The following is a 12,819-nucleotide window of genomic DNA, read 5'->3' on the forward strand; positions in this document are numbered from 1 at the left end:
GAGCAGCTGAGAGAGAGAGAGAGAGAGAGAGAGAGAGAGGGCCCACAGGCACAAGCATGGGGAAATCATTGAATGGTTTGAACTAAGAAAATGTGAAAATAAGGCATTTTCCCAAATTCCAGTTTTAGATTCTGACTTTTTATTTCACAACATATTCCCCAATTTCCACTGAGATTATGGGGTGAATGAATGTGGCAACAGAGTGACATTGTCCTGCATCAGATCATGTGTCCCTGTCCAAATCAGGTTCTCCAATCTCCAGTAGCCTCTTCAGTTTTTTGAAGATTTTCTGAGTCCCTTACGGAGCTATGTGTGTGGCTGGCTGGCTGGCTGGCTGGGTCTTATCACGAAAACAGCATGGTTGTTTTTCACCACCTGTGCGCAACCTAACACACACACAAACACACACGCACATATTAACTGTATAATTTCGGGTGTGCCAGTACAGTACAGTGACAGTACAGTACAGTACAGTACAGTATAGAAGAGGGACCCCGACACGGTAGCTCTGTCATTTCTCAACCGTTTCGGACGCGGGGCGGCACACCAGAACCGGCCCGGTCCCCCGGGCGTGTTCCTGGGGATCTGGATGTTCCGGGGACCCCCCCGGGTCTCCCGGGGCCCCCCACATGGTAACTCTGTCATTCCTCAACCGTTTCGGACGCGGGGCGGCACATCGGAACCGGCCCGGTCCCCCGGGCGAGTTCCTGGGGGTCTGGATGTTCCGGAGACCTCCTGGGGCCCCCCACATGGTAACTCTGTCATTTCTCTACCGTTTCGGACACGGGGTGCCCCCCCCCCCCCCCGGGAACCCCCACACAGAGTTGCACCACTCACTTAACACGGGTGTGATTCTTTTTCTGGGGTGGGATGTCTGTATTCCTCTAAATCAATGTTAAAAAAGGCCAAATCGACATTAAAAAAGGCACTGTGTGCTATTGAGCAACTGTTCAAGGTCATGGGCACAAACTCAAAGGCCCTCGATCCCTCATTCATAACAGAGGGTGATTTTTTTATGGATTAAAGTGTGAATCAGACAGACAGACAGACAGACAGACAGACAGACAGACAGACAGACAGCATGGATCCTGTCCAATGTTCTGGTCCAGCTTCAACGGCCGCTGCTACAAGTACGTTGCTACAGATTTTACCTGGGCCGATGCAGAGTGGAACTGCTTGTCTCAAGATGCCAACCTGGTGTCCATCTACAGTGTTGAGGAGCACAACTTTGTCCGAAACCTGATCCAGAACTTTGACCCAAGACAGGGATTGACTTGGATTGGACTGACTGATATTCACAGCGAGGGCAGATGGACGTGGTCGGATGGGTGCAAAGTCACATTCACCTTGTGGAATTCCCCGCAGCCAGACAATGCTCGTGGAACAGAAGATTGTGTGGAGATAAACCACGGTGGAAGCAAATGGAATGACCGGCCATGCTCTGTTACTTATCCTTCTGTCTGTGCATCTCGTACAGCGTGTCCCTAATGCCGCCCTAGATTGTCTGATTCAACCTGCTGACTTGTTCTGGGTCTCCACAATAAAATGTACATTAAAGTAAACTCTTTCGTATAGCCTCATTTAGAGTAATTACTTGTCTCTTTCTCCCGAGTTCCACGACCTCGTAATGCTCACTTAGTCTTTACTGTATTAACCAATTGAAAATGCATCTGTATCACTGATGTGTATTGTGGTCATATGTGAAGACATCAAATAATTGTACATAAAGTCAAAAGTGTAGTAGATAAATCCATGCACAAAGGGTGTGTGTGTGTGTGTGTGTGTGTACACTAGCTTGTTTATATAAGGGTCCTCCATTTGCAAATACACAGAAAACGTATGTACAGTACGTATAACTGGCCCCTGTATATAATTTTACAGGGGCCAGTTTCTAATTGCAGCCACCCGCAAGTGCTCTTTGAGAGCGGTTTTGAAGGTGGGTAGGGAATCTATAGGGACTCACATTTCTTAATGGCTGTATAGTGTTCCACATTTTAGTGGCATAGGAGCAACATTTATTTAACCCCGTGTTTGGGCCGAATCTGTGTTGAACGTGGTTTGTGGAACACCCCCTCGTGTTGTGATCGTGGACTCTGTATTTTGACACACATTACTGACATGCTGGTTCCCAGTGAGCCAGAAGGCCGGGTCTCAGGCAGAGAGAGGCCTCCTCACTGTTCCTCCTCACCCATTCTGACCTGAGATCAGATTCTAAAAATGTCTTCTACATGCTGACAGTTTTCCATTCTGACCTGAGATCAGATTCTAAAAATGTCTTCTACGTCAGTCGTTCTTCGATTTAAAAAAAATAGCAGACCTACAAGACCTGCAAGGTCATTTATAACTACAATAGGGTGTACAGTAGAGCGCAAGTCTTTACTCTCAGGGCTCCTCGGCTGTGGAACTGCTGGTCCATGAATCTGAGGTTTACATAAGTCCAAATATTTTAAATTACTTGAAAATAAAACACTTTTCAGACCCATTTCTTCTTTGTCCCTTTGTCTTATTTTATAGTTTGTTATGCTCTGTGTTGCCACATTGTATCCATGTTATAGACTATTTTTGATCTATTTTTACTTCCTTATTATCTTTATCTTGAATGTGTTTTTCTCCATTCCACCTGCAGTATTTTCTATTATCCCTTATGTTGGCAGTTTTTAATCTCTTTATATCATCTTTATCACTGCCAATGTATCAACAGCATTACAACCATTCATATTACATCAGCTGTGCAGACACCCTCTGTAGAGCAGATATAAAGACAAGCAGTCTAACGTCTTCAAGATACAGACATCGACAGAGAGACATCAAGAAGACTCCAATCCAAGCTTCACTGGCAGAGAGACAACCTCAGGCTGACATGTTGCCGTTTCCTCATCTCCTATGCCTGCTGCTGGGCCTGCTGGCAGCAGACACCATGCACGCCAGTCCCTTGACTGAGGTGCAGCTACAGAATGAAACCCTGGCACTAGACAACGTGCACGCTGCTGCCTCGGCTGAGGTGAAGCTGCAGCGTGGATCCTGTCCAAAGTTCTGGTACAGCTATAACGGTCGCTGCTACAAGTACGTCGCTACACATTTAAGCTGGGCCGACGCAGAGAAGAACTGTGTCTCTCAACGTGCCAACCTGGTGTCCATCCACAGTAACGGGGAGCACAACTTTGTCCGAGACCTGATCAAGAACTTTGACATACATGAGAGATACACCTGGATTGGCATGAGTGACATTCACCAGGAGGGTTGGTGGACGTGGTCTGATGGGTGCAAAGTGGGGTACACCATGTGGCATAGTGGAACTCCAAATGGTGGTGAAAGTCAGAACTGTGCAGAGACAAACTATGGAGCTAGATGGAATGACTGTCCATGCTCTAATCGATATTCTTCTGTTTGTGCAACTCGTATAATGTGTCCCTAATGACAGGATTGTCTGATTTAATCCACTGACTTGTACTGCAGGGTGTCTGTAATGCATTCATATTAAATATAGATAACTCTTTTATATAGCCTGAGTATTTCTGTCTCTCTCCCCAATTCCATAATATATCTTTTCTTAAGCCAATTGAAAACAAACCTGTCTCTCTTTTGCTTTTGCTGTCCCTATTTGACATATTTTGAATTAGTCATTTTTAGTAATTGCACGAGACAGATATATGGAAAATAACTTAAATGTATAAAGAAATGACTGACAAATGACCACCTATAGTCAAAATAAATGTATATTATGGTCAAAACAGTCAAAAAGTAGCTCAGCTTTACAAGCTCACAACGGTCGAAATGATGGCGAGCTTGATATCTGATATCTTTGAAGAGATTAATTTATACAGAAGAACAGAAACAATCACTTTATCCCAAATAATAGGATCTATGCACAGCAGCCGTATTGGAAAGAAATTGGGCCTCTTCCTTACTGTCGTCACAGGTGTTACCAATGATTATTATGAAGGCTCTGTTCCATTTACTGTATAGCACAGTGAACAATAGCAGCACCCACTGACTCCGTTTAAACTTTGACCAGAATGGAACAGAGCCTTCATTACTGTAGTATCACTGCCAAGACCCGTGGAAAGGATTGTGTAATATTTGTGACAGCCTGACAGGACTCTCTCTCTTTTCCCCGGTGTTTCGCCCTGATGGACGACGTGTGGTTTTGAGGTTAGGTTTAGGAATACTTTCTGTGAAGTTAAAGGTTAGGGTTCAGGCGCCACGTGAGCGACACACCAAAGGAAGAGGGAGTCCCATATTGTGACAGGCCTACAGTACATGCATATCTGATGCAGAGGAAAGGCTGTATCAGAGTTGTTGTTTATAGGCCTATAAGGTGTAAAGTAACTACGTGCATTTACTTTGCAAGTATTGTACCTAAGTAAAATGTTGAGGTATCTTTACTTTACTGGAGTATTTCCAATGTTATACTATAAAAGATAATCCACTATCTCAGAGGCAAATATACTTTTACTCATAACACACTGCGATGTGATCTTTCTAAATATTTTTACATTTCGATGCCATTTTGTAAGTACAGTTTGAATTCCGGACTTTTACTTGCAGTATTGATCGTTTACTTGGAGAAAAAAAGAGAGATGAGAGTACTTTTTATTGTGTGTGTGTGTGTGTGTGTGTGTGTGTGTGTGTGTGTGTGTGTGTGTATGCAAAAGTGGCAAGTGTATAGCTTCAGGACGAGACTTGCAAAAACATTGAAAATGTGTACTTTGCTTTAGTTTCTCAGTAGCCTATACTGATAGTGATCATACTAGTCTATGTAGCACTCGTTTTTATCTTGCAACACTAGAGACCTAGTGGGAAATTACCATTGTCAACTGTAATCAAGGTCACGGCCGAACCAAAGTCCCACTCCAACCCATGTTCCACGCTTCATAACAGACGTTTATGAAAAGAAGTGTGAGATGCTTTCCCCTATAAAAAACATATTTTATTATTAGGAGATTATGTTGATGCTTTTGTGTAGCAAAAAAATGTGGACACGGCTGACAAAAGCGCCATATTTTCCCACATGCTCTCCATCACCATATGTTTCATTTTGTAAGAGGGGCCACGTCCAATTCAGTAGCAAATTGCCAGCTATATATATATATATATATATATATATATATATATATATATATATATATATATGACCATACCATTGACAACCTATAAGGCAAAACAAATCTATAGCCCAAGGAGTGTTTTTCATACAAAACAAACTTTTGGAATGGATTCAGAATCATAAAAAAAAACTAGTATAGCAGGCCATTTCCACTAATCACCAGCATAAAAAGAAATTAAATATGTCTGTTAGTTTTCTGCCCGACAGTAACAATGTGGGGTAACGACATCTTCAGACAACTATTCCACAATTCCACAATCTCTGAACGCTAGTATGGAACTACACATCCTGAATTCTCTAATCTGGAACTACACATCACGGAAGTGAAGAACAGAAGCCATCATCCGTTTGTCATTTTCATTCACAAAAATGTTTACTTTATATTTTATAATTTCCATTTCTGATAAGCAGCAAGCTATATAGGCTTTTATCAATTGGAAATTACAGGAGGAAACATTTGCTCGACTGTAAGGACGAAATGGAAGCTGTATGACTGACGCATTTGAAATGTGTGGGAGGCTCGCGAGACTCAAGAAATATGGCACTGACTGCGTGCGGACAGACACACAGGTTATGTTAATGGCAAATAAAGACAAGACAAAATAAGCCATTACTTAGTGTTTTACTTTGAAATAATTCATATCAAATGTGATCCATTCAATGGAGCCAGCAAGTACAAAATAAAACAATAATCTTTGAGTCCTTTAATTCGCGGATGGCAGTTTAAGGTCAAAGGACAAGACAAGTTATTTGACAGCAATGTAAACCACCCTCACTGCAGAGTGGAAGTCCAGCATAATATTATGTGTGTGTGAGGCCATGTTCTTAACATGGCCTCAATAAATTGATATGTTACTTCTGGGATTTGTAAACTGTTGCGCCTCCTCAGCATTTTAATCAATTTTGACCCGAGATCAGATTCTAAAAATGTCTTCTACATCCTGACAGTTTTCTGAAAAAGCTATGTTTCTATGTCAGTGGTTCTTTGATTTTTCAAAAATAGCAGACCTACAAGCTCATAGCGCGCGGCGCGCTAGATCTGCTATTTTTCAATAGCTATAAAGCATAACATAATGCTAAACACCAAAAGGGGTTCCCGTCAAAAATGGGTTAAATCAGTGGTTCTCAAAATGTTTCCTTTGTGTCAGGGACTCTATTTGGTCACATCTGGAAGAAAAGAAAAGTGTTGTGGGACTGTTTAAAAAACAGTATTCAAAGTCTTTCAAAAGATCTTTTGAAAATAGACAATGTTAAACTAGTTAATCCGATTTGTTTTGGCTATTGAACCCCCCCTAATAGGGGGACCCCTCCTCGGGGTTCCTGGCACGGACCCTCTCCCTTTGAGAAGCACCGTTTTAAACAGCGTTGGGACGGACCATTGGCGTCCCGCTCAGCAGCGAAACGGAACACAAAAAACAAGACAAAAATGTAATAACGACGGTTTTGAGGCGCTCCGGCAGCGAGTCATGCACGCGGGATCCGCGTCCCTAGAACATCGCCGCATTTTATGACACATCACACATCCCCCACCCCACTTATCCCATTTTGGGGCGGGAACCCCTTTTGGTGTTAGCATTATGCTATGCTTTAGCTATTGAAAAATAGCAGATCTACAAACTCATGTAGGTCTGCTATTTTTGAAAAATCGAAGAACGACTGACATAGAAACGTAGCTTTTTTCAGAAAACTGTCAGGCTGTAGAAGACATTTTTCGACCGTGGTCGAGATCATGGATTTGCTTTGAGGCAGGACTCCAGAGAAGAAGGGAAGATATAACCTCATTAGTCAGCTCTGTATAGCAGTGGCCGGCAAACTGTGTTCTTCTGGATTGGACTAGTGAAGAAACATGGAGAAGGCTGCCGTATATTAGATCAGTCGATGGGTGGGGGTAGGGTTAGGGGGGGGGGGGCAATCATGCGCTGCTCATAAAGTCTGCACACATTACAGTATAACGGCCTGCCGCCTTATCCATGGGAATAAATGCCTCACAAACCCTGAAGGCCCCTCCCAATTCATCCAACATCTAAATTATTCCTCAGAGTGAGAGATCTAATGCTCAGCCACCTAAAGGAGAATTCAGCATTACGCTTCCATAAAAAGGCAAACTACTAGCGTAAGAAAATGCTTAATCTGGAATTCTCCTTTAAGCCGTGTCAAATATAGCCTAGTTGGAAGGTGTGAAAAGGAAAGTTGCTGAATGCACCCGAGTGCAGACACCGACAGATGTCTACTATGGTGCTAAAAATAGACTATGGTTCGATGTCGTTTTCAACAACAAGCCCCGCTATTATCCTGACGATGGAAAGACGATGAGCGTTGCCGTCGACCCTCCCCTACGACGTGCGACAGGAGGACGCGACGGTCTACCACCATGCATCGCAAAGTGTTTTAATTGAAGTTCTTGGATACAAAAGAATTACAAAGATAAATGTAAACAACATTTCAAATAAATGTCGTGTTATCATTAATATGGGGGGAGAGAGAGAGATGGGGGGGGGGGGCAAAGAAAGTTGTCACTGTTAAAAACTAACACACCTCCCTCTCTCTCTCTCTCAATGACACAGTATTGGGAGGTGGGAGGTGGGCAGGGAGCGAGGCATCAATCAGGATCCCATCTGGTGTCCTAGCGCTCTGGGCATGTCAACAGCTGTCCTGCCCCCCCATCCATCCACACACACACACACACACACACACCCCCGTACCCCCATCCCAAAAAAACAGCTGTAGTCTGGGAGACATAGGCGAGACACAGGGTATAACTGTGGAGCGGTGATTAATATGCGAGTTAGTTATTTTCCGACGAAGAGCAGGACAAAGTCGTGTCCTCCCTGGTAGAGTTGGGATCCCAAAAATATTTTTGTATTTCCATTTCTGCTAAGCAGCAAGCTATAGATTCCGTATTTGCACAGAGCAGTATAACTGTCAAATCCACTGCACTGAAAAGAAATGCGAGTATATAGCCAGCACTTCAAAGTCAGGATAGCTATATATCAATTCTGCTCAGACCCGACTCCTACATTTGTTCTGTGGAGCCCGTCTGTCACACAGGGAATGTGGGTGTACGATGTAGAGGTGTGCCAATAAGGCTCCATACAAGATCTTTGATGAGATCCTTGTGAATGCGCCCACAACCTATACCTCAAACCCTAACCTAACCCTAACCGCAAGCACGGAGCAGCGCATGTTCCACAGGGGACATAACAGTGTTGTTTTTGGCAGCAAATTTCGATTTTTATAGTTTAGTCATAGTCTTTGGACTGAAACTTCATTTAGTTTTAGTCACATTTTAGTCACCTGGAAATGTCTTAGTGTTAGTCTAGTTTTAGTCGACTAAAATCATATGACATTTAGTCGACTAAATCTACAGGTGAATTAGTCGACTAAAATGTGTTTTGGTGGGCCTTGATGCCGTCTTAATGGGTGTTTTTACACTTGCTGAAAATAGCCGATCTACAAGCTCACAACGCGTCGCGTTGAGCTTGTAGATCGGCTATTTTCAGCATGCAACCAAGAGTAAAATGACTTACTGTGGATCTCTTGTCCACTAGTCCCTTCCTAACATTTTAGTCTAGTTTTTATTCGTCGACGAAATTGTCAGTATATTTAGTCTTATAGTTTTAGTCATCATAGCTTAGTTTTCATTTAGTTTCCATTCGTTTTTTTCAGTGGAAAAAGGTAGTCGACAAACATTTTTCGTCTTAGTTTTAGTCGACGAAAACAACACTGGACCGCACGTCCGATCGTTGTTTCCCCATGTCGGTCCGTTGGTATGTGTCCAAACTGCGTGTGCGTCCCCCTGGTGGTGAATTCTGCCGACAATAAGCAAAGGGACATGAAAATGTCCTGCATCAAGATCAACGTTGACCCCAAGACTAAACATTATCAGCGTGTGGAACAATGGTAATTTGTGTAAAATGCTTGACAGTTTTACGGTGTATAGATTCTGGTTCCAAAGGCAGGGGTTCTCAACTTTTTTGGCTGGGGACGCCCGGAAATGCTTTGGCCATGTGTTGCATTTATTTATTTAATAATAATAATAATAATAATATATTCATTTGGCAACCCTCCCGATGGGTCGCGGCTCGCGACCCACAGGTTGAGAACCCCTGGCATAGAGAATACATCTAATCAAATGGGGGGCGGGGGCTAAAATCACAGGTGTACAATATGGCTGTGGAACTAAATAAAGTAGAGATGGTGACATCGCATCACAACACCCCAAGGAGTGCTGGTTCCACTTTTCAACAGACAAGCACACAGCAGACTGCAGGAGAGGGAGGGGGGAGTACTGGCTCCCTCTACAGGGTAAGAGTGGAACTGTACACAGTGACTGGTGTGACGCAGTGAGAGACACAGGGGCTCCATTTTCGTCACGCTAAACCACTTATCCCTAAACTTTTTTACTATTTTGAAAAACATTTTTGAATAATTCAACTAGCCAATCTACAATCCACGTTGTGAGCTTGTAGACTGGCCATTTTAACTATTCAAAAATGTTTTGCAAAATAGTAAAAGAAAAAAGGCAAAGAAGTTTATAGGGATAAGGGGTTTAGCGGTGACGAAAATGGAGCGCACAGTCACTCCATAGTGCCATCATGCAGTCAACAGCTGCTGCCACACGCTTCCGGGCTTGGTCTGGAATAAGATCAATAGTGTGTGTGTGTGTGTGTGTGTGTGTGTGTGTGTGTGTGTGTGTGTGTGTGTGTGTGTGTGTGTGTGTGTGTGTGTGTGTGTGTGTGTGTGTGTGTGTGTGTGTGTGTGTGTGTGTGTGTGTGTGTGAGAGAGAGTTCAACTCTCACCCAAAAAGCTATTACAAGTGGACTAGTCTCACAAGTATCTTTGATGATTTTAATTTATATTAGGATAAATGTGCGCGACTGTAAAGACGAAACGCTTCACATTAATTATTCACTTAATCATTAACCCATTTTAGGCGAGAACCCTTTTTGGTATTAGCATTACGTTATGCTTTAGCTATTTAAAAATAGCAGATCTACAAGCTCATAGCTGCTATTTTTGAAAAATCAAAGAACGACTGACATAGAAACATAGCTTTTTCAGAATCTGAATTCAGAATTTTTTAGAATCTGATCTCAGGTCAGAATGGGTTAATCATTAAAAGAGTTTCCGTGACCCAACTGCATTTGGACTCTGTTTGTGAGGCAACAAACAGTCTGGCCACCCGAGACCACAAGTTAATTTAGCCTGTGACGGGAAATATAAACAAGATAAAACTACCAGCATGTGCGATTAAAAGAAACGTTGAATAATACAATATATATACTGCACATAATCGTCCATACTATTCCAATCGGCTCCAGTCTCCCAGAGGTTTGCACCACCAGCATTATCATGCAATGAAAAGGAAGAACTAAAATAATATTAATCCCAGAAAGTCTTCCTTCATGAACTTGCACTTTTCTCAATGAGCTCCAGCAGGCACAAAAAAAAAAGAGAGAGTGTGCAAACGTTAATGCCGCAAAAAACAAACAGGCGTATACACGTGTATTCTCACTTTGAAAACAAGGGCATCGTCTCTGTCGGGAAAAAAACGGTGACTTTTCCGGATTCAAATTCAACAGTAGCAGATCTACAGACCGGCCCAGGCCGGTGGAGACAACGGTGTAGGGGTCATGAGACAACGGTGTAGGGGTCATGAGACAACGGTGTAGGGGTCATGAGACAACGGTGTAGGGGTCATGAGACAACGGTGTAGGGGTCATGAGACAACGGTGTAGGGGTCATGAGACAACGGTGTAGGGGTCATGAGACAACGGTGTAGGGGTCATGAGACAACGGTGTAGGGGTCATGAGACAACGGTGTAGGGGTCATGAGACAACGGTGTAGGGGTCATGAGACAACGGTGTAGGGGTCTTGAGACAACGGTGTAGGGGTCATGAGACAACGGTGTAGGGGTCTTGAGACAACGGTGTAGGGGTCATGAGACAACGGTGTAGGGGTCTTGAGACAACGGTGTAGGGGTCTTGAGACAACGGTGTAGGGGTCATTTGCACAAGTAGAGGGCCTATGGGGGCAGCCATACATACATTTGCATATATACCTACGGGGCGCTCTGCGCCTGTCCGTCCGTCTGTTGCCAGCGGTGCGCCCTTTGAAAAAAAAAGGTGTTCAAGGTGGTCCTTTTAATTTAAGGGGTCAATGACTCATTTTGACCCCCCCTGTGGCGCCGGGGCCTGTCTAAGAGAGCTTGTAGATCTGCTGCTTTTGATGCTTTTACACATTAAATGTACAACAAAAAGACTTGAATACGGCGATACGAGGTTTCTACCACGACAGCAACCTTTTCCTTTTTTTTTTCCCGCAGATATCAGCATTCCTGGATCGGACTACAGCACAGGGTCTCAAGGTCCGGTCCTGGATCGGACTACAGCACAGGGTCTCAAGGTCCGGTCCTGGATCGGACTACAGCACAGGTTCTCAAGGTCCTGGATCGGAGTAAAGCACATGTACTCAAGGTCTGGTCCGGTCCGTTCGGGACTTGGAGAACCACCAGGGACCACCTCTCTCAGATTGACGGTGGACTAGAGTTCTCAAATTCTGCCCCAAACCCGACCTGGCCCGACCCGACGTTTTCGGGCCGGGCCGGCCCTAAAATAATATATGCTAATCAGTACTAGGGGCCGGGACCAGGCCTTATTGGGCTCCATGAAAAAATATATATGTATATATATATATATATATTGTTTGTTTTTAATTAAAAAAAAAGTTTTGTTCTGTCTGTGTATTTATCTATTATGAAGATGGTGCTGACTGGTTTCACTTTTACTCTGTGATAAGAGTTCTCAAATTCTGCCAGAACCCGACCCTATACCCGACTTTTTAGAGCCAGGTCAGGCCTAAAATCTATGCTAATTAGTCAGGTCGGGGCCGGGCTTTGGGGGCCCGGACAACTTACAGTAGGGCCCAGTTAGGGTCAGGCCTTAATAAGAGAACTCTACGGTGGACCCACCCCCCTAAAGGCCTATTCATAGTCTGGATTTTCGGTGGTGAGGTGACCACCGCTGACCACCACGACCACCGCGTGGTGAGTAAAAACCGAGAGATAGGCTGGGGCGGTGGCGGTGGTTTGCTCTTCACCGCGGCTCGTGACGTCATGTTGTAGTTCGGTGGTCACCTCACCACCGAAAATCCAGACTATGTATGAGCCTTTACACGTCTGTGAACCTGAACCCTTCTTTCTTCTCCCCTCTGTTCCGGTCCGGTCGGCTACGCTCCCCTCTGTTCCGGTCCGGTCCGCTACGCTCCCCTCTCCTCGAAGAACCACTTCTGGTGCGGGGAGTCCGGCAGGCAGGGCCGCAGCGCCGGGGCCGGGCTGCCGTTGTCCGTCTCCTCCACGGCCTGCACACACTGGCCGCTCATCACGTGGTACAGGCTGCCGTCCTGGAGGGAGATGGGTTTGTTAGGTTCAGGTTCAGGTTCATTTCTTTGTTTGTCCCCGTGGGGCGATTTGGTTTACACAGCAAGGCATAACACAGGCAGGTAACATGAAACACAGAAACACAGTAAAAAAAAAAGGCACATAGTACACATAGAACATTAAAACAGGATGGCAGTTCAAGGTATCAGTGTAACATTATAATTCATAACTTTTCCAGAAAGTTGTATAAATAATTAATACAAGTGAGTCAGGTGACAAGTTACCTACTCCTATCGTCATTTAGAGCCTGGATAGCTACAGGCACGAAGGAGA

General features: G+C 44.2%; 1 protein-coding gene across 1 annotated transcript in view; it reads right to left on the minus strand.

The window, feature by feature from the left end:
* Positions 1–12,346: 12,346 nt before the first annotated feature.
* The window catches only part of galnt12 (UDP-N-acetyl-alpha-D-galactosamine:polypeptide N-acetylgalactosaminyltransferase 12), a 42,939-nt gene continuing 42,466 nt past the window's right edge, over positions 12,347–12,819 (minus strand). Inside the window, exon 11 of the mRNA XM_083788042.1 lies at positions 12,347–12,509. Within this exon, the coding sequence (XP_083644168.1) occupies positions 12,366–12,509 (144 nt within the window). The 3' untranslated portion in view covers positions 12,347–12,365. The remainder of the gene's footprint in view (positions 12,510–12,819) is intronic.

Source organism: Protomyctophum parallelum (assembly GCF_964188405.1).
Source record: "Protomyctophum parallelum genome assembly, chromosome: 1".
Lineage (NCBI taxonomy): Eukaryota > Metazoa > Chordata > Actinopteri > Myctophiformes > Myctophidae > Protomyctophum > Protomyctophum parallelum.